At 42.5% G+C, this 22,526-nt stretch overlaps 1 protein-coding gene across 5 annotated transcripts in view; it reads right to left on the bottom strand.

The window, feature by feature from the left end:
• The window catches only part of TCF7 (transcription factor 7), a 201,411-nt gene extending 184,632 nt beyond the window's left edge, over positions 1-16,779 (bottom strand). For 3 of the 5 annotated variants that reach the window (XM_075856342.1, XM_075856343.1, XM_075856341.1), the window contains exons 1-3: positions 16,352-16,779; positions 16,216-16,282; positions 7,035-7,141 (exon numbers count right to left, since the gene is read on the bottom strand). In XM_075856342.1, coding sequence (XP_075712457.1) covers positions 7,035-7,141; positions 16,216-16,282; positions 16,352-16,540 — 363 coding nt within the window. In that variant the 5' untranslated portion in view covers positions 16,541-16,779. Of the gene's footprint in view, positions 1-7,034; positions 7,142-16,215 lie in introns of all 5 variants that reach the window. The other 2 variants (XM_075856339.1, XM_075856340.1) reach the window with 1 other exon arrangement.
• Positions 16,780-22,526: the final 5,747 nt, after the last annotated feature.

Below are 22,526 nucleotides of genomic sequence, written 5' to 3' on the forward strand. Positions count from 1 at the left end.
TCGTCCGACACGATGCAGGACCTGGGAGTGACGTCACAGATCTGCACTGCCAGAAGCTGGGCGTTCTGAAGAGAAGTGGATGATACTTCTCATCAGAATGCCCAGCTAGTAAAAGTAGTAAACACGCCCCGATGTACGCACATAATACACGCCCAGTTGTACTTTTACTTTTCAACACGCCCAGTTGTACTTTTGCAAGCCTCATTTGCATAAATACGAAAATGGTCATAACTTGGCCAAAAATGCTCGTTTTTTAAAAATAAAAACGTTACTGTAATCTACATTGCAGCGCCTATCTGCTGCAATAGCAGATAGGGGTTGCAAAATCTGGTGACAGAGCCTCTTTAAGGCCAAAAAAGGCTTAGTCACTAAGGGGTTAATCCTTAAGGCCAAAAAAGGCTTAGTCACTAAGGGGTTAATAAGAACAATAATTAGTTGACATAGTCTCTATTCCCAGTACTAGTATGACTCCTGGAGCAATGGCCGCTACACTCTCTCCATTTTCTAAGATCTGCTGTGTTTTGGTATGTTTGACAGCAAGAAGATCACTGCAACATTCCTCGTGTCAAAAATACCTGTCAGCCCCATAGAACCATTTATTTTTTTTATGTACTTTCAGTGGCTTTTTGCGCTTTTTTTTTTTTCAAAAACACTGCGGCCAGATTAAAGCCTAAAGTAAAATATCGTAACATACGCAACGTTTCGATTTTTTCTTGTGGTTATAGCTTTTTGGGGGTTAGATTAGCTTTTTTTTTTTTTAAAACGCAGCGTGCTCCAAGTATGCCGTTTCTTTTTTAAAGAACTTCAACAACGCCAGGAAAAACTCATGTACAAAATTACATTAAATAATTTCCAAAAAAAAGGGATGTAAGATGCTTTCAATTGATGGAGTTTTATACGTATGTGTGAACAGGGCCAAGAAAACAGGGAAATCAGTTAACAAAAAAAAACAAGAAAACATTACAAAAGCTTGTTAACACGTTATTATCAGAGGTGCAGTAGTAGTTGCAAGGTACATTAATTATGTGGGTATACTGCTTATATACAGTACATACAGCGGCATGACAATGGATATTATAATAGTTTTCTGTAACTCAGACTTTCTGTGCTGGCATGGGGCAATTTCTGAATTTGGTTAGAATGCCCAGCTTCATTTGAAATATCCCCATTGGTATTGTTTTCTGACATCTCGAAGACAATTTAAAAACTTTAAAGGCCATTTTCACGCTGGGCGTATACACTGCGTACAAGTACAAAGCATATCTGTCCTGGAACCCACAGGGATTTCTGGACGAAAAACCACACCAGATTGTGGTGCAGTTTTTCGGGCAGACTCTCCATTGAGGAAAACAGTGGACAGAAAAAAATAAAATAAAAGTTTATACTTACCCTGGTCTCCGGTGTCATAGCGAAGCTTTCTTCTGTTCTCGTCCGGGCTGGTCTCCTGAGAGGACGCTGCAAACCATGTGACCGCTGCAGCCTGTGATTAGATGCAGCAGTCACATGGGATGAAACGTCATTCCCGGAGGTCAGCCTGGACGGAGAACAGAAGAAAGTGTCGCTATGACAAGGGCCTGTCTGTAAGTATAAACTTTTTTATTTATTTGACACAAAAAAAGTAATTTTTCCTGAGTTACGACTTTTGGAATCGCAACTTTTTCCGCCGCAAAAAATGCAATATTTACTATTTGTTGTGTGTTTTACCTCCCATCGAATTCAATAGGGAAAACTGGCAACAAAAAAAAAGCGATTCCAAAGCATAAATTGACATGCTGCGGATTTAAAAAACGCACCGCAGTTCAATTTATGAACCGTTTTCCTGTGTATTTTTTACGCAGTGTGTGGATGAGATTTGTTCAATTTGCAATACGTAGCGGATTTTCCACAATGAAATCCAATGTGGAAAATCTGCAGTGTTTACGCTACATGTGAACATACCCTAATAATGCATGAAAATGCACGTGTGTATATATATATAAAAATGTCAAATCGTCTCCATGTACGAGACCTTCTTCCTCGATTCCCTGTTGGCAGTATAACCTACATTACAGGATAATCTTCTGTGCCATAGACAAAAACCCTAGAATATGAGGAGGAATTGGAAGTACATTATAATAAACATGCGCTCTTTAAGAGAGAAACCAAATACTCTCAATGCATGAAACAGTAAAACATTTTTCATTAGAATTTAATAACTCACTGAAGGTCTGTTGAAGCGTTCCAGTGGTTTAACCCCTAAATTGCATCGTCCCTAGTGGGGAACAGCATTAGAAGTGCAGACAGAAGTCATATGGGGTCGACATCGGACACAATTAATCAATATGAACAGTTATAACCTCAATAGTTTCGATTGGACCTTTAGTTAGAACTCTAGGAATACGGAGTAGCAGACCACCCAATACCAGGACCTAACTAGATCAATGTGTGTGGCCAGAATTCCAACATTATGAAATGATTGAGATCAGAGATGAGAAAAATCTGCTGGAGAGGACTGATGCACCCATTATGCTCAGGCTACATGGAAATTCTAGCTGTGGTAGTCGCTGTCGAGAAGAGCAGCACAATATTATGAAATGTTGCAGCACTTTGTCCACCCTCGCACGGTCATAATATATTGCAACAGGAAAACAGGGCGGACTATGAATTCCCCTACAGCCACGTGATGTAAAAAAGTAAAAATCGTGAAATAGGACCCCGGCCAATCAGAAAACTATAAAAAAAATTACGTGTAAAGGCAAGCAATGACGTTATTTCACCACATGTATAAAGGAGGCACTGAATAAACAAAGCGCTAACAGTATTTTTCATAGCGGCGCCAAAGGAGCTATATTGAATGCTCTCTTCAGTAGACATTATTTACAACGTTATGGGGGACTCATATAGTGTAGCTCTATTTTGGACCCACAATAAAGATTATGTAAGGGAAACTCATAAATACCAATTCCAGAATATAAGGAGATTATCTCAATGGCTTCTATTACAAACTAGAACGTTCCAATAATGACCTGCAGATTATTCACATCCCCGCTCAATTCTTCACATCAGGATACAACTCCAACCACTTGTTATAAAGGGTAAGGAGGTGGTTACAGTCCTACATTGACTAATTAATATGTATAATAGTTATCAAATCTAAAGGAGATCTGCAGCATCTTAGTCTGATGTGCTGTAGCCGTGGGATACAGAACTGCATTTATACACACTGAAGCCGCTGAGGAACATCTTTTTTTTTTTTAAAGTGGGAGCACTACATGGTAGTCCATCAGTGGTTGGCACCAGAGAAGGAACTTACTGTCAAAGCGATTTATTAAAGCTGCTTCTACAAGAAGACATAACTAGTGTGTATGTGGCGCCGCTCATCGGTGTCTTTTACAAAAAAAAAATCTGAAACCATAGAATTGGCTGCTGCCAGAACACTTGGGCACATCAATATAGAAACTTTACAATAGAAAATTTACAAGGCAACACATGGCATGATACTTTTGGCGAAGATCATAAAATAGCAACATCAAAGTCAATGATACACATTGTCACAATATTTGTACGTTTTTAAAGGGGTTTCTGGTCATGATGCGTTTTTTCACAGGATAGGTCATCAGTATATGATTGGTGGGGGTCCGACACCTGTATCCCGCGGCAAACAGCTGTTCCGGCTGCCTCCTGGCATCGGGAGTTATAAAGTGTTGGGAGCCGGAAGCAGATGGCACGGCCGCTATACAGTGGTCGGAGCATTTTGCTTCCGGCTCCGAACATCGAACAACTCCCAGTGCCGGAGGCAGCTGATCGGTGCGGGGTCCAGGTGTCGGACCCCCAATGATCATATACTGATGACCTATCCTGTGGATAGGTCATCAGTATGAAAAAACACCCCATGACCAGAAAACCCCTTTAAGTCTTGCTGCTTTGATGTAGCTTATCTCAAATATGTTGTACATGTTGAACAGAATTTTAAAAAAGTGCCCATTTTTTTTAGAAATATGGCACATATCATTATCGCGCCATTTATTGATAGCACATTTTATTTGACAAATGTGTACCATTGAGTTGTCTTGTCTGCAGGGCAATTAGTCATTCAGAGATATGGCTATGCCATGTGGGCATAATAATTAGAAATGCAAGCCAGCAATTGTAAATTAATATAGTGAACGCTGACATATCAATTACCCACAGTACTGAATGCAAAGAAAAAACTAACGTCTACATTATTGAAGAGAATAGTGCCACATACATGCTTTTCCAATTACAATATCATGGACAACAGAATGCAAAGAAAAAGATAAAATACGGAGCACATTATGAGTACAGCCCAACATTGCTCTAGGCCACGACTGACTCGCTATTAGGTAAATGAGAGGCGATTCATTTCCAAGCGTAAATTCCATTTCTTTACTATACAGGATAGAACCTTTTGGAAGCTTATGCTAGTAAATAAAAATTTGATCGTTTTAGTACATACATCTGATCATTTCAATATAAACATTTGCATTTTACATTCGTCTCTGGTCCTTTTCTTTTCTTAACAACATTCATATTTTTTTCTTGGAGGAAAGAATTGCTCTGCAGAACAATTAGAATGCCACGATAATTTTACTATTCGGCTGCTTCACATCTGCTTTGTGATTTGCGCTTTTTTGCTTCGTCAATAGAACTGGAAATAAACACTTCCGTTAAAACACCAATTGAGTGTTTTTTAAGCCCAGTTTGCTTCATTTCAATTCCGTTACGTTTCAGTTCTCCCCAAAAAACGGACACTGGCCGGAACGGGCCTTTGTTTTCTTTTACAATATATGAGAGATAGAAACAGAATGTCTTCAGTTTGTATCCGTCATTCATTCCGTTTGTAAGAACCGTCAAAATTATTCTACACGCGTGCAGAAGAAAAATCTGTGCAGAGCACGCTCCAGTGACTCGCTGTAGCTTGAGAAATCTACTTCAGTGCTGCAGGACGTGTGCATAACGGATCAGTCAAAAATGGAGCATAGCGGATTTCAAACTGATACAAACTGAAGCAAAAGTTTCAGTTTTTTGACAGTTCGATCAAATGGATTGGTAAAAAAAATAAAAAATAAGAAAAACAGAGACTTTTGTTTCCTTTGCTTTCCCTTTCCAGGATTTTTTGGGGGCGGGTCAAATAAAACAAGGATCCGTTTAAATCAGAATTCAGATTTGAACCTACTGTTATTATAACAATTGCCACCTTGTGGACCATTGATGCTCCAAAGGACAGAGAAGCCTGGATAAGATAGCCTTGATTACAAAGAATAGGGGGAGTTCAATATCAAATAAGAAAAACAAAAATATAAAATTAAAATGATAAAAAAGTTTAATAATTAAACGGAAAAATAATATTATATCCACCATGTTGAAGTGACTCTTTAGGCTCCCTCTTACTAGAGCTCAATCCCTGTCTATGTGCGGCAATTACCTGTACTTAATAATCATTCTGCGCTTGCTATACTGGAAATCAGCTCTCCATGCACGGACTTCTTGGTGAGCTTGTGATAAACTTGTGTTTATATAGAGCAGCCAATCTGAAGAGGCAGAGCTGCAGTGGGAAGGGAGAAAGCAGCAGCCTGGACCAATGACAAGACAGAAGGTAGATTTCAGACTACCTCAGACTCCCAGTAACCGTTGTAGCTAAACTGTAGTCACAGATCAGAGCTCTGTCCTAATAGAGCTAAGCTAAAAAGTGGCAAGCACTGAGAAAATAAATAGCAGGTAAGCAGCACCTACAGGTAGTGACTTGAGGTCTTGACTGGACAATCACCTTAAGTACTGTACTTGTATCATAATATTGCTAAGATAAAACATATTTCATTATCACCCTCTCCACCCTGGATTGCTTGCATTTGTACAGATCTTCATGCACATTTTACTAATCTTATGGCAACACTGCTCAGTTATGTACTGTATAATTCACAGCTAATTTTAAGTAATGTAGTAGATAAAGTCTGCAATACCCTTTCTAAACTGATTCTTAGGGTAAATTAAGAGTAACTTTAATTTATCCTTCAGATATGTAATACTTACAGGGGCCATACTGCAGCTCAAAAGGGGTTTGCCCATCAGGGACATTTATGGCATATCCACAGGATATGCCATAAATGTCAGATAGATGGGGGTCCCGCCTATCTCTAAAACGGGGCCCCCTAAACCCTGTTCTATCTCTCTCTGTTCCGGTTGCCTCCCGGGCCACTTCCTGATTACATAGACGGAAATTCCAAAAAACGCGTAACTCGCTGACCTACGCGGTTTCTATAACTCCCATAGAAGTGAATGGCAGTTACGGAATCAGCGTAGCACGCAAGCTATGCTGTTTCCATTCACTTCTATGGGAGTTACAGAAATTGCGTAGGTCAGCGAGCAAAACCCTTTAAGACCTCTAGATGCTAAAGCGGATCATACACATTAGATATCTGTTTATGGTTGCCAAATTTGAAATCAACCCTCACATCTTTTTGGGGATTTTATCCCGTCCAATACTTTGATACCTCCAGAAATGAGAAGTGCCAGAGGTATTGCTGTATTTGGCACATCATCATGTAGTAAACCGGTTCCCAATGTATACAAAAACATTTTTTTTAACGGATGATAAATTATTGTACATTAAGAATAAAAGTATGCATGTATTATTTGATAATTACAAATAAAAGAATAAAAAGTATTTCTGGAAACACTGGAATAAGTGCAGATGCCGCCAAAAGCAACTAGAGTTTAGCTTTAAAGGGGTATTCTCGCATATATCCAAAGATATGTCATAAATGTCCAATAGCTGCAGGTACCTCTGGGATTCACACATATCCCTAGAACGGGGGCTCCTTGACCCCCGTCCTACCTTCTCCTGCGGACGCTAGGCTCTGCCAACGAGTAACAAGGTGGGCAGAAGTACGGATGCAGCTCGCTTGCTGAGCTAAGCTGTTTCTGTAACTGCCATAGAAGTAAATAGGAATTACGAAACTATTTCCCTTTCACTAGTTTTGATAAATCTCCTATGTCTTAATATCGGGTTTATAATGTAACTATGACAAACTCACCAGTGTAGACATTGATCCATTAGAAAGATAAGGATCAGACAGCATAAGGAATGGATAACTGGAATATCCTGAACCTTTATACATGGGCTCCTCCTGATGTTTAATGCCTATGGAATATAAAAAAGAAAAAAAGAAAAAATAATAATTGTTGATACAGCGTCAACTTGTTCTTTATAATCAATAAATAGACTTTTCTTTAATATTTTACATTTAGAATAATAATTGCAACCAATATTACAGAAGGCTTATAGGAAGACTCCAACCGGCTTAAAGGGGCTGTAAAAGATAATATTATTTAGTTAGCCCTTAGAGGGCTTTTAAATTTAATCTTGGAACAAAAAAAACCTTCCTTCCTCCCTGCGGCGTCCCACAATGCAGATTGCCGCAGGATGTAAATATTGCAGTGGCGCTCAGCCCGTACATAGCACAGAAAGTGGTTCTCCACTGCAGATGTGTCCTTCTGTATCAGTATGTGACCTGACCGCAGCGGGGAAACCCATTCTGAGCAGTGTGTGGGTGCCCAGCATGTATAGACTGGGCACTGCCATGTTTACATGCAGCAGCGATCAGCTCTGTGGGACCACGCAGGGAAGGAGTTTGTTTTTTCTAAAGGCATTCAATTTAAAAGCCCTCCTTTTCTTAATAAATAGGAGTTAAATGAAAAAAAAAAACTTCTGTTTACACTAACAAGTAGAAGAATAAACTTCTACATCTGTATGGAAGATTGTTTATTTATGATCAATCCAGTTTGCAATCAATTTAATTCACTTATCTGGAGTCGCCAGTTTTTCCTTGTTTTATTCCTCGGACGGAAGAGAACAAGGAAAACCCACAACGGATGTATGAACATAGCCTTTAGGGCTTATTCACACGAACTTATAATACGTCCGTGCTACGCGAGAGGAAATCACTCGCGTCGCACGGAACTATGTTAATGAATGGGGCCATTCAGACTGTCAGTGAATATCATGCAGCGTACATGCGTGAAACTCATGACATGTCCTATATTTGCCCATGTTTCGCGCTGCACGCACCCATTGAAGTGAATGGGTGCGTGCAAATCGCGCTTGGCACATGGAAGCACTTCCGGGTGCCGCGCGTGATGCGCGCTACTGTAGTAAAAGCTATGAATGAAAACAGAAAAGGACCACGTGCTTTTCTGTTTGTAAACATAAAAACAGAGTGTCATCATGATGCCGCGGACCATATGCTGACGACACACGGACCTTTTGCGCGCGCAAAACGCAGCGTTTTTTTTTTTGCACGCACAAAATGCACAGACTCGTGTGAATCCGGCCTAATAGTGGGGCTTATTATATAAGTTCCCTCTCTCACGCACACATGGGTAGTTCATTTCATGGGAATGCAGATCATGTTGCCGCTGAGTTGCACACATTTGCATGACTTCATTATTATTACATTTGTTCGTTTTATGTTTGAATATTACCGATAATTTCTAGGTGCAAAAGCTAAGATCTGATGATTTTATTTTCTCACTCCTTATCATCCGCTGTCTAGACACAAGCCTTTGTTCTTGATCAATTAGACTTATCTGTGTACTTCAAACATCATTTGTTTGAGCCGTTTACACTCTGATCACAGGAGAAGCAATGACTAATCCCACAAGATGTCACTTCAAGGTAAAAAGAGCAAAACAATGGGGTCACACATGACAAATCACAACACAGGTACAGTGGTGCTGGATGCCTGTGCAAACGTTGAGGTGAAATTATTTTGACAAGTCGTTTTCCTCTGTGGTGTTTCAGCACCACTCCCCTCGCAGATTGTACACGCTTCCAGAGGAAATGTCACACAACTGTACGTAGCGAGTGCACAGAAGACGTCAGCCCACACGACTACTGCTTTATTTTTATTGTAATTAATTTAGTTGTTTCTTCACTTCTAACTTCACACAAAAGCTGATTCAAATTCCCTGCGTGACAGCAGTTAACCCCAAACTCCAACTCTTCCTGTCACAATGACATGGTTCTAGAAAGCTGAGATATGAGGAGCTGTTTGTTTGGGCCCTCACACCATAAAGCGCTCCCTGTGCCGGTACAGTTCTTTAAGAACATTGTGGTAGCCGGTTATTTTCATTCCCTAGCAAATAGCAGCTTTAAACAGAATGCAATTTTGACTCCCGTAGGACCGTCATTTTCTAAATTCCAGCTTCCATTCTGTAGCTATATAATGCGAGGACCCCAACAAACAGCTCCTTATATCTTAGCTACAAAGATCCATGCAAATGTCACATGGATAGGATATTGGGTCTACTGCAGTAACAACTGAAATAGGTGGATTCAGGCTTTAACATTCACACATTTTGACTATGAGATCAAATACTAAGAAAATTACTTTAACGTGGTTGTCTATAAATCAGAAAAACATGGCTGCTTTCTTAAAAAACTGCACCACACCTGTCCATAGGTTGTGTATGGTACTGCAGCTCAGCCCCTTCACTTCACAGTAGCCAAGCTGTAATACCAGACACAACCCACGGACAGGTGTGGTGCGGTTTCTGTAATCCTGAAAATATCCTTTAATAACTCCAGATTATTCAAGATTAGGCCAAACTTTATATTAACTTATTTACTTGGTAACATATTGAGCTTGACCTATTGCTTTATTAGCTATAATTTAAGAGAATATAAAAAAAAAAGCTGGCCCCTACCAAAGTTCTCTCTATAGTTACAGTCAATCTACATGATCAGTAAATCATACAATGGCCTGAGTTATGTACAAGGATGGGAATATCCAACATGTACAATGATATTGTAGAAGTTTGAGGGACCTTATGTTGTCAACCACCAAGGTTATCCACTTTGGACAATCCCTACTTGTAGGAAGGGTCCCTTGAAAATAAGCTAATCACAAAGTGTCCCAGTGTCCCCATGCTGGGACCCCCTTCAGCTGTAATCTGTGGGGAAACCTGGCAGTAAAAGGCCGTGTAAACGAGCGCCAATCAACGAGACAGCTCGTTGATCTGCGCTTGTTTGCTCCTTTCACAAGGCACTAGTATGGGGACGAGCGATCGTTACTTTAAACCCTCGTCCCCATAGATTTTTATCACGTCGGCAGCACATCTTCCTGTTTACACAGGGAGATGTGGTAACTTCAACAATAATAGTTTCAGCATTTACAACAATGCAATCAACAGATGATCAAGCGTTTGCTCGTTCATCGACTGATCATTGCTTACGCAGGGCAATTATCGGGAACGCTCGTTTGCCCGATAATTGGCCGGTGTAAAAGGGCCTTAAGGGTCTTCGATTTCCCTGCAGTGCCACCACAGGGGAAATTAAGCATTGAACAACGGCCATTCACATCAACGGGTTGTCTGTGTATTGCAGGACAGGACAGGTCCTGTAGAGCGAGAGACGCTCCTTGCAACAGCTCTCCACCCTGGCAATGGACCCTGAAAAGAGGACCCCCCCCCCCTCTATTAACTCAGTATTCCCTAATAGGGTGTATGAAAATGGGTTTTCTAACCTGGGAAGTCCTTTTAAAAGAAAATGTATGTGTAGGGTCTAACTGGTTCACTCGGCTATTTCCATAGCTTCTCTAGACTATAATAGAGAGTGACCAACCAGGTGTAACGGCTTCTCTGTCGGGAACAGAGGACAGTGCTACCTTGTTCTCTGGATCACGGGAGGGTTGGACCCCAAACAATCAGTCATTTATGGAACATTATGTCACCATAAATGTCTAAAGGTCCTTTTACACGGCCAAATTTCAGCCATGAAAACGAGCGCCGATCGACAAGACAGCTCGTCATTCAGTGCTCATTTGTGCCTTTTGCAAGGAGCAATGACCGGTAATTATGGGGAGGAGCGATTGTTACTACAATCGTTCGTACCCACATATTTCCATTATGTCGGCAGCACGTCTCCCTGTTTACACAGGGAGACGTGCTGCCGACTAGCAACCATTTTATTGGCCGGATATACTTCATACGTTCATCGGCTGATCAATGCCCTGTGTAAACCACATAGCAACGATCGGTTACCAGCGTTCATAAGAACGTTCGTTTGACCAATTATTGGCCCGTGTAAAAGGGCCCTAAGAACTGCTCCAAAACAAAGGTCATCAGACAAGTTGGAAGATTTATACTTCTTGTACGGTGTATATGACACTTGCTGAGGATGTCCTGCGTGGAGAAGGGTCCAGATCATAGGAGATTACAACTGTGGTTACAAGTCTCTGGTCAAAATCATATTTCAACCTCAACAAGTCATTATTGGGACAATCTTCTGAACTGACCATTCATACTCCTATTTTATTGAGATTAGAAAAAACGATGCCGTGGAAAATAGCAAAAATATAAAACCTTGCTATTCCCCATAAAAGTTATATGATCTCGTCACCATTGATATTCAAAAAATCACATTGTCCAGATCAAACTTTTTTTGCGTAGTTCATTTTTTAAGCAATCGTTTTACCTATTTGCACATAGTGATTATTGCGAATATCGAACAATTTTGGTCGGAACAAAGTAGAAAGTTCAGTGTTGAAATGGACAAAACTGTTTAGATCTGTAAAAAATGTACAATGATAAAATTAGAAAAATGGAGCAGTACTTGTCAACTGGGCCAGAAGGTTAAAAACCTCTATGTCTATGGTTGTCTTTATCCTAAAATTGCTTGAGTTTGGCCAAATGTGATCACAACCAATCCCCCTATAAACCTGGACATTCAACCGAACGTACATATTATTTCTATAGAAGGGAGAAAGAATGAGAACATCTCCATCCCCCAATAACATCAGACTTAAATTCATATATAAAACGCACACAGATAGAAGGCTCTAGGTCTGCACTGAATATATATTTTTTATTTTGCTATGAATAATTCAGGTTTAATATGCAAGAAAACCCCTATAAAGTTCTCACGAAATATCTTCTCACAACAGAAAAACGACATGCACTTTGAATGTTTACTCTTATGATAAATCCTTCAGACAGGAAAAGCCTCTTCCTGGCATTAATACAGTAAAATTCCATTAATCCGGAATCCAGTAGTCTAAAAATTCTTATGATCCAGCACTTATTTCTGGTACTTAACTGCAAAATACTAGGAAATCTCATAGTTCCAGCAGACTGGACAACGATAACACAATCGAAGACAAAAAAAAAACAACACAAAATGAAGTGTATATTATTATGTAATATTATAGGATGGTGTATAAGTACGTTTTATCTATTTCAGAACAACATCTAATGTTAGTCAGAATTGTCCATCTTTTGAGGGCCAAAACACGGATATTCGCATTGGGTATAGACAATTAATAACTGTTGGCCAAAACAGGGAAGATGGCGCATTACTCCACTACCATGTACGTTCGTGGCAGTCCCCCCTTGATATCAGATGCCAGGCAAGGGTCTGCTAATCGCACAGACATTAGACTGCCCATGGACACCTAATGCCGGGCAAAGGTCTGCTAATCGCACAGACATCAGACTGCCCATTGGCAACCTAATGCCAGGCAAGGGTTTGCTAATCGCAGAAATTAGACTGCCCATGGACACCTACACACCATTTCCAGATACAGTATTACTCTTGCGACGTCAATGGTTTATAATATTAGCCCAGTAATGGGACAATTTTGTTCTAGGTTGTCGTCGTTACATTTTTAGGATGAAAATTCAGCCTGCCTGTCAAAAATACACTTTGTAAGGCTGGCCTTACACTAGACATTTTAGATGGCCAAAGAGGCCATTTAGACCATTTTCTGCCAATGCCTTTTTGTGACAAGAACGAGCGTGACCGGCAACTACTAAAGACGGATGTCTGTGGAAAAGTTGATCTGCCGTGTTAGATTTTTACAGCAGTCTTATGAAGTCGTTCATACCAAACGAGAGATCTGCCGCCCATCAATAGATGCCCAGACCAGATCAAGACAAAGATCGATCAGCTATTTGTCGTTTTAACAGAACGACAACGTTCACAGACCAATGGTGTAAGACAAGTTGTTTAGAAAATGGCTGTCTGAAATCCCTAATGTATGGCCAGCTTTAGATTAGTTAACGGGGTACTAAATATGCTAATAGACTACATATAGTTCGTGTCGCATATCAGCCCCCCGAGAGATGATCTGAGCAGATCACTTAAGGCCCTTTTAAACAGGCCAATTATGGGGCACACATAATGCTCATTCTCGATAAATGCCCTGTCTAAACAGGGCAACGACCAGCTGTTGAACAAGCTTATGGCTGAACTGCTCGTTCTGCAGCATTAAATATTAACGTTGTCGGCAGCACATCTCTGTGGTGCCGACACGATGGAAATGTATTGGGACGAACGATCGTTGTAACGATCGCTCGTCCTCATTCATAACCAATCACTGCTCCTTGTGAAAGGAGCGCGGATCAACGAGCTGTCTCGTTGATCGGTGCTCGTTTTTGTGGCCCATATTGGGCCATGTAATAGGACCTTTACATATAGCAATATAGTAGATTCCTATATACTCTCTACGTCTATATATACCATTTACACATGTACGTTCACGTCATAATCCCACCACTCTCGCCACAACCGTTCATTACTTCAGCGCTCGGTAACTAATAATGTAGATGCATTTACTTGTAAAGAGTACGGATCTGCTTTAAAAAGATCAACCGGACAGCCTACAGCCCTATAAAATGTTACCTGGGAAAGCAGTAATATTACTACAGGTTATTCCAGTTACGGAGTGAGACAGTGCTACATAGGCCTGACCCCCAGCAATGATATGTGTATGTACATACACATACATAAAACTGATGCCCTGCACCTGAGAACAGGTGAAACTAAAGCCGTGACCTGTAGGCCTCAGTCTCTTCATTTCAATAATTGATCTTATGATCGTCACTTCAGACGCCCAATTCCTCTGCTAACCAAGCCTTCAAGGGTTATCTTAGCTTTATTTAAAAAAAAAAAAAACAATCAATGTACAAGTTGTGCAACTCTCTAATATACAATGGCTCACGTGCTTCTAAAGTGGCGTAAATTTGTGTCAAAATTAGGCTAATGCTTACAACTGAATAATTGACATGAACTTTTACAATGGATAACAACGATACTTTATCTACACCGGGGTCTGTGTGGAATAGAGATGCATTTTTTTTCTCATTTGCAAATTTTAAGCAACATTTTTATGACTTTTTAAAAAAGTGGCTTTTCATAAAGGAGTACAAGTCCTGGTCAGGCAGAAAGCCACGCCCACTCGTCCGCTCTTACGAACCGTGCACGGCGCAAATGGCATTAAATGCTGGCGTAAAAGGTTAAGATAAATGTTGCACAGCAGATTTGACGCTATTTTGGAGAAAACGCGCCACATAAAAACGCAAATGTATTAATAAGTGTGGACAATCGTTTTTAATTTCTTACCATTTTCAAATACTCTGTTAGTCATCAGTGAATGAAAACATTCATATTTACACCTGGAAACTGTACAAACCTAATTTCTCGCAACTGAGAATTGTTAGGGTATGTGCACACACAAAATAAAAAACTTCTCAAAAATACGGAGCTGTTTTGAAGGGAAAATCGCTCCTGATTTTCAGACGTTTTTTTTAATCAAAGTCGCGTTTTTTGCGTCGTTTTTAACGGCCGTTTTTGGACTGTTTTTCTATAGAGTCAATGAAAAACGGCTCCAAAAACGGCTAAAGAAGCGACATGAATTGAAATCAATGGGCAGATATTTGGAGGCGTTCTGCTTCCGATTTTTCAGCCGTTTTTTAGGATGTTTGCGGCCTGAAAAACGGCTGAAAAGACTCCGTGTGAACATACCCAGTCTAGAAAATCCTCTAAAAGTTATAAAGAGTGAGATCCGTTATCAAAGCTGAAAATCATGGTTCAGATTTGTTGCGGATTTCTACACAGCAAATCTATCCTGTGTGAACACGGCCTTAGGTTATGTTCACATGTAGTGTTTTACTTGTCACTTTGAGACAAAACACAGAAAAACAGGCAGTGAATCTGCATTGGAAACGAGATTGTTGGTTGTAAACAAGATTGTTGTCATTCACCTACAGCAAACAAATCTTGGTAACGGTGAGGAGATTAAACAAAATGGGGGAGATTTATTAAAATTGGTGCAAAGGAGTCTGAAGGAATCGGATGGGTTGCCATGGGCAACCATTGCACATTTCCTTTGCTACATCTCCCCCAAAGTTTACTAGAAAGTTTAAGTTTTTTTATTATGCGTTTTTATTATGCGCGGATTAGGTTAGATTTAAAAATGGGGTGAAGGGTGATGGGTTTTATCTTGGTGGAGCTGCTGAGAAACCCCAAAAAATAAACCCCTACTTGGGAAATCAAAACCAGAGCGCTGGAAAAGTGCAGGAGTTACTCTTGGCAACCAATCACATTGCAGCTTTCATTTTTTCAGAAGTCTTTTAGAAAAGGGGCGACTGCTTAACTTTTTCCTTGCACTACTTTGATAAATCTCCCTCAGAATTATTTGGTCGCCATGTGCAATTCCTGCAGTTTTGATAAATACCCATTAATATATATTATAAATATGTGGACACGATGGGCATGACAATGGTGCCAAAAGCTGCCAGTAGGCATACATTCGACACTTTCATGCTTCAAAAAGAAAACTTACATCCAGAATACAATTGGTTGCTATGGGTAACTCCTTTGCAATTGCTCCTTACGTGAGGGGGCGTAGTGAACATGGCCCTCAGACTGCACCCGGAGATGCGCACCTAGAACGTTTTAGCAAAATAGCACATATGTATGTGTGCCAGCGCCGAATTAACAAATAATGCGACAACCCAGCGCTAAATGGATGGCACAGTCTCACACGGACACATGTATCCTAATCACTTTCTGTAGCATCGTGCCAATAACCAGCCTGGGAAACGTACCATCAGATAAAGCCAAGTTATCGGACACAACGGAAATATTATTATTTGTGGTGTAAAAGCGACGCGTTTTGGCGATAAGTCACCAGCAGTCATTTCTCTTGGGATTATATTTGTGCTTGGCAGCTACCCTTCTATGGGCAGTATTACCAGCTGGCAGCTTGTGGATGGAGTAGAGGGATGCCACTTTCTAGGAGTTGTAGGCAAGTTTGCTGCAGCCTGTGCACAGCTGATGCCGCCGCTCTCAGGCAGCAATGGTCTCCTGTTTTCCTGCCTGTGTTGGGGTCTGGCATGAATAGCACGGGAGGAGGAGGGGGAGTCATTGGAGCTTACCATCTTCCATGTGATCTGCCAGCTTCTCCTGATAAACTCTCTGCGCATCCTGTGCCCGCCTGATCGCCTGTGGAAAGAGCAGGGATTCAGAAGTTGTGTGTGAGCGGCGCGGCAGCATCCCGGGCGGAGGGCTTACCTCCGGGTGATCAGATGGGATAGCGGGAGCCTCAGACTCATTGACCAGCGAGGACTTGAGATCGGCCAGATCCCGCTCAGTGAAGGCATTCTCCTGGATCTTCTCTTCCTGATCGCCTTCGTCTTTGAAGGCGATCATCTCATCGCTGGCGCCCAGGTCCTCCTCTCCGCCGCTGCTCAGCTGGGGCATGGTAGCTGGTGGAGCCCCTGCTCGGGCACTTGGGGCGGCACAGAGTTGGGGTGCAGAGTAATCACACTGTACAAGCCGGGCGATCGGTGCCCCGCATGAGGAGGGTACAGGGAAAAGTTAGGATGGCAGCAGCGGGGACAGGAGCTGTGTAGTCTGTAGCCTGTGATCGTGTGAGGACAAGGGGAAGGCAGAGAACTTCAAAGCACACCGCCTGCTGATTGATGCCTGCACTGAGCACTCGGAGGCTGAACCAAGGCGGCAGAGCCAGGCTCTTAAAGTGACAGGCACACACTCAACTGCTGCTACATACAGGGGTTATTGCTGAGACTGTCCATGCGTATGAGATGACTATTCACAGCAGTGATCAGTGGTGGCAGACAATGACCTGCTGCCCCTTATCACATGTTTGCAATTCATCTTTTGCCATAAATCATTTTCTGATTGTAGTGAAACTACAGAATGCAGATTTGAATTGTCCTAGATGGGAAATTCTGAACCAAATTTTATGAGACATGTCTAATAAATGAGGGTAAGTTCACAGAATCAGGTTTTATCTTTCCCAAAGCTGGGACCCCTATCAATCATGAGAATGGGGGTCCCGAGTACCCTGTTTGAATGCACGCTGCTGCTCCAATCATTCTCTATACTGCTTTGATGCTACTGTATTACGCTGTGTAATCCGTTGCGGAAAATCCACAGTGTTTACGCTACGTGTGGACATACCCTGACGGTATGTTCACACAGGGTGGATATGCAACATAAAAGAACACAGTGTTTCCGCCCTGGACGCCGCAGGCAATTAAGGGCGAAAAACCGCACCAAATTGTGGTGCTGTTTTTCGGCCGTAATGTCCGCTGCGGAAAACTGCACCTAAAAAAATAAAAGGTTTGATACTTACATATCCATGTCGACGCGCCCCTCTGCTGTCCTGCAGGCCGGCCGCCTGGAATGACGTTGCAGGCCATGTGAGCGCTGCAGCCTGTGATTGGCTGCAGCGCTCACATGGGATGAAACGTCATCCCAGAAGGCCAGCCTGAACGAAGAAACACAGAATTCTGGGAAAGTATAAGATTTTTTTTCTGAGTTGCGTTTTTTTGCTGTGGAATTACTGCTTTTCTGCTGCAAAAAAAGCAACATCTGCTATTTGTTGCGGGTTTTACCTCCACATTGAACTCAATAGGGAAAATCCGCAATAAATAAGCAGCGATTACGCAAATACAATTGAGATGCTGCGGATTAAAAAACTGCACCGCAGGTCAATTTCTGAGTGTTTTTTCTCAGCATTTACGCAGCGTGTGGATCAAATCACATCCACTTTGCTGCTACTGTATTATGCTGCAGATTTTCCCCAACGACAACCACAGCAGAAAATCTGCTGTATTTACGCTCAGGGCCAGCGTTAGGGGAGGCAAACTGGGCAATTGCCCCGGGCCCCCATCTTTTTAGGGCCCCCTCCCTGCGGCTACTTCTGGGCCTGCGTCGGCCATAACATTTATGGGCCGTGCGCCACAGGCCCCTCATGAACGGTGGCGTCTCTAGCGCTGGGGGGGTCCCCGGTACTAGCGATTGCCACATTCACTTGTGTCTGCGTCCTCAGGACGCAGATACAAGTGAATATTATAGGCTGCAGGCCACGTTAGGCCTGCTGCCTATAAGGCGCTGAGAAGAATCCCTGCAAAGGCCGGCGTGATGACGTCTCTGCATCACGCCTGTCTGCGCATGCGTCCCACCCGGAGGATGTGCATCGTGTGAACGGGGCAAGGTAAGTACAATATTTTATTTTTTTTCTGTGGCTGTCTGGCAATATACGGGGGGAGTGACACTGTAGCACTATATACAAGGTGGGTTCTGTGTGGCAATATACAGCGGGAGATTGCTGTGTGGCACTATATACAAGGAGGGGGGCTGTGTGGCACTATCTACAAGGGGGCTTCTGTGGCACTGTCTACAAGGGAGGGGGCTGTATGGCAATATAGAGCGTTGCATTGCTGAGTAGTACTATATAAAAGGAGCGGGGCTGTGTGGCACTAGATACAAGGGGGGTCTGTGTGGCACTTTATACAAGTGGGGCCAGTGTGGCACTATATATACAAGGGAGTGGCACTATATAGAAGAGAGTCACTAGATTTAAATGTCCTGTAATCACTTATATGGTCTGCAGAGCTCCTGTGTATAGCTGCCATCTGTCACGATCTGTGGGTATGTGGACCCATTGGGCCGCACCGCCGTAGCGGGATAGCAGCTGGCCAAACCGTGTACCAAGTCAATGTATAGATAACGTCCAAGCACAAGGGTATCTGCAGTAGTTCAGACAGTAACGGAGGCTCGGTACAGATGGGACCTTGGCAGCAGACACCAGGCGTGGTGTAACACCGCAGGCGTGACCGGGGGCACAACACAACTCCAACTTTTTAGTGCAGAACCCTTTTTATAGTCCATGGTGATCATGGGCTACTTAGAGGTTTTACTCATGCACCGTACGGGAACCAGTGCAGCGATGCAGATGTGATTGCCGGCGTCTCTCAGGAGGGAGATGCCGCCCAGCTCTCACTTGTCCATGGCCGCGGCCGTCGGGGGGCAGGTAAGCACGACTGTCTACGGCTGTGGACATTACACCATCTACCGCTATATGGTGGTAATATTGGTCTTTGTATAGTGGTTTTTATTCAGTAACAGTATGGGAGTATTAGTCACTATGTGGTTATGGTGTGGAGGTATTATTCAGTATAGTATGGTGTATTATTCAGTCAACTGCGCTTTTGTTTCTGCCAAAAAAACAGAAACCCTAACAGAATGGAAACCAACGGTGACCATTTACAATGGAAATGTTACCATTGAAATCAACGGTAATGCAAACGGAAAGCTATGTTTTCCAGTTGGTTTACGTTCATGGGTTCCCCCGATGGAAAGGTCTGACAAAAGCCATCAATGGAACCCCGACGCATTTGTGAACATGCCCTAATTCTGCAGTTGGGGCCCCACTTTTAACCTTAACAGGGTTCTCCAGCACATCTGAAGGAGAACCCAGTCAGTCATCAGCTTCAATTTCAGGGTCAGTTCATACAGAGTTCATTGGCGCTGATTTTAACGCGGAAACCGTTTCGGAATCGGCGCCAAAAAACTTCCAAAATCACCCCTCATTGATTTCAATGGGAGGCCTTTTTATTCCCTGGCGGCTTTTGGCAAGAAATGTCCTTTCTTGCCGCGGTTTCCGCTTCTGACCTCCCATTTAAATCAATGGGAAGCAGAAAACACATGCTGCTCTCCTTTCTGAGCGTTTTTTTGCCAGTGGTCCTTGCATTAGCTTCAATGGCCGTGGGTGAAAAACACAGAAAAACAAGTGCCTGCTCAGAATTCCGTGTCAGTCAGCTTTCAGCCCTGATTATAATGTGCATTCCCCAGTGGATCAAGCCTGGCTTTCAGTGATGTGGGTAGTGCCAGCATTGTCAGGGGGAGATAATATGTATGGACGGGCAAAATGTATGGACGCCATACAGAGTGATTCATTGTAATAAAATAATATCTAGATTATTTCCCTGTTTTTTTTCTTGTTCTCCTCTCACATGACATCTGCCTTTTTTCTTTTTAAATATATTTTGTCAACTTATGACCAGAGAGTCGTATTCTGACTATTGTAGGCCCACAGGCGCACAGCCGCTGGGCCTGAGACTGGGGGAGGGCATTAAGGGGTTAATGTAACTGGTGGTCAGGCCAGGGAAAAGATTAAGTAATAGTGCAGTAAATGGTTAACCAATGGCAGTGAAGCACTAGCATGACGAGGGAAAGTGGGATGGAATATGGGCGGTATTACCGCCATTTTTGGCTTAAAACTAGCAGCCCGGAGCAACTCACCCTCATTTGGCCGTTATTTGTCCCACCCTCCCTCCCCAATTTTTCTTGTGTATTAAAAAAATATATATAAAGTATATGTGATGATTTTGGTGGATGCACTTTCTATGTTTACAAAAAAAAAAGAGGAAGGGGAGACGTTATTTTTGTCTTGTCATAGTTTGTATATCATGATTGGATTGGTTTTTCTGTCACAGCTGGCGGTATGGGAGAAGCTCAGTACTCACATGCCCTTCCATCGGTAGGTTGCCATTCAGATACAAAAGGTACAAATCTTCTTATTTATGTTATAATAAACGAGATAGCTCGTTGATCGGTGCTCGTTTTCTCCTTTCACAAGGAGCTAGTATAGGGACGAGTGCTCGTTACTACGATTGCTCGTCCCTATACATTTCTATCATGTCCGGCAGCGCATGCTGCGGACAACTATAATAGTTTTGTTATTTAAAACGATGCAATCAGCTGATGAATGAGCGTTTGCCCTTTACCCTTTTCTATGAACGCTCGTTTTCCCGATAATTGGCCGGTGTAAAATGGCCTTAGGACCTGCAATCAAATCAAATTTTCAAGCACCTAGCTCAAATCTGAGGCACGTGGGAGGGGCATAAACGTCAGATACAAAGCAACGTTTTTTAGCCACCTAAAACCTAAAAAATCAGATCAAGTGGTGTGGGATGATTGTGCGATGCCTCCTGTTTGCTGATGAGCCTGTTATCGCCAGTTGTCGCAAACTGAGAGGGACAGAATCCTTGAACTGAAAGATCTTGATTTATCACTCTGGCAGATCACTACGCGCCTAGGCTGAGATGTCAGCACTGTTAAATGTTGCATGTCCAGGAGGTGCACGGAGGCAAACCGAAAAATGGCGCGTAGTGATCTATTCTGTTCTGCAAGTGAAATTGGATGTCGCATCCCAAGTCTAGGGCGGCAACCAGTGTCAACACAAACCATCAGAAGGCATTTGCACAACATTTGACTATAAGTCAGACGTCCAACCACCACTCAAAGGCTATGATAGTGCACAGCGAGACAGCAATGGAGGCTGGAATGGAGGTCTATCCTCTTCAGCGATGAGTTCCATTTTTGTCTTGGGCGTAATGATAGCCAGAGATTGGTCTGGAGACCACGTGGGCAACACCATGCAGGGGCCTTCACAAGGCAACGTCACACTGGTCCTACTTCCAAGATTATGGTGTGGGGTGGCATAATGTACGGTAGTCGGACCTCTCTAGTCTTCATTTCTGGTACACTAACAGCTCGGCGTCACATTGTTTTGATAGTGGAACCAGTGGTATGACCATTTCTCCAAAGTGTCCCAGAAGCCGTTTTTCAACAGGACAACTCCAAGACGCATGTTGCTCATGCTACTGTGGGCACCCTGCGCGGCCCTAACGTGCTACCATGGTCTGCATCATCTCTGATCTTGTCTCTCATCGAGTAAATCTGGACATCATTGGTCGGCAAATACAAAGGGATCTGCCAGCAGCCAATCTTGATGATTTGCGAGCCCAAGTGCATTAAGCGTGACATAACATTCGTCATACAACCATTACATAAAATACGCTCATGTGAATGAGGCCTAAGTGCGTGTATTTCTGTGTGTGGCACTCATACACGAAACTGAATAAATCAAGATGTTTGAAGTATATTGTTTCCATTTTTTAGCATTCGCATGTCCATCGATCCTGTCATTTCCACAATTGCAAAACTTTCCTTCTTGGTGTTGCAATTTCAATGTTAAGGAGTGTATTTTGAGCTGACACTCGCATAGAGAATGAGAAAACGTTATAGGGAAGGAGGGGAAAGGAAGAAAAAAAAATTCCCATATGGGGATAAATCATTTAGCATGAGGCCACTTCCCCTCTCATATATGGGAGGGGAGAGGTCTATATGTCCTCGGAGGCAGGGACTACCTCACACTTATATACAGTGGGGGGGATTTGTGTGTGTCAATATAAAGGGAAAAACTCTGAAGTCAGAGTTACGGAGCAACTCTAAAGTATTTCCGTGCTTAATGGAAACATGGAATTATTCATATATTTCATTAACTAATTTGTTTAATCTAAAACAATTTTTTATTTCCTCTCTTCTACCACTCCACCCTTCTCTCACCCCCACTCCGCTTTATCCCTTATGG

The sequence above is a fragment of the Rhinoderma darwinii genome, chromosome 3 (genome assembly GCF_050947455.1).
Source record: "Rhinoderma darwinii isolate aRhiDar2 chromosome 3, aRhiDar2.hap1, whole genome shotgun sequence".
NCBI lineage: Eukaryota > Metazoa > Chordata > Amphibia > Anura > Rhinodermatidae > Rhinoderma > Rhinoderma darwinii.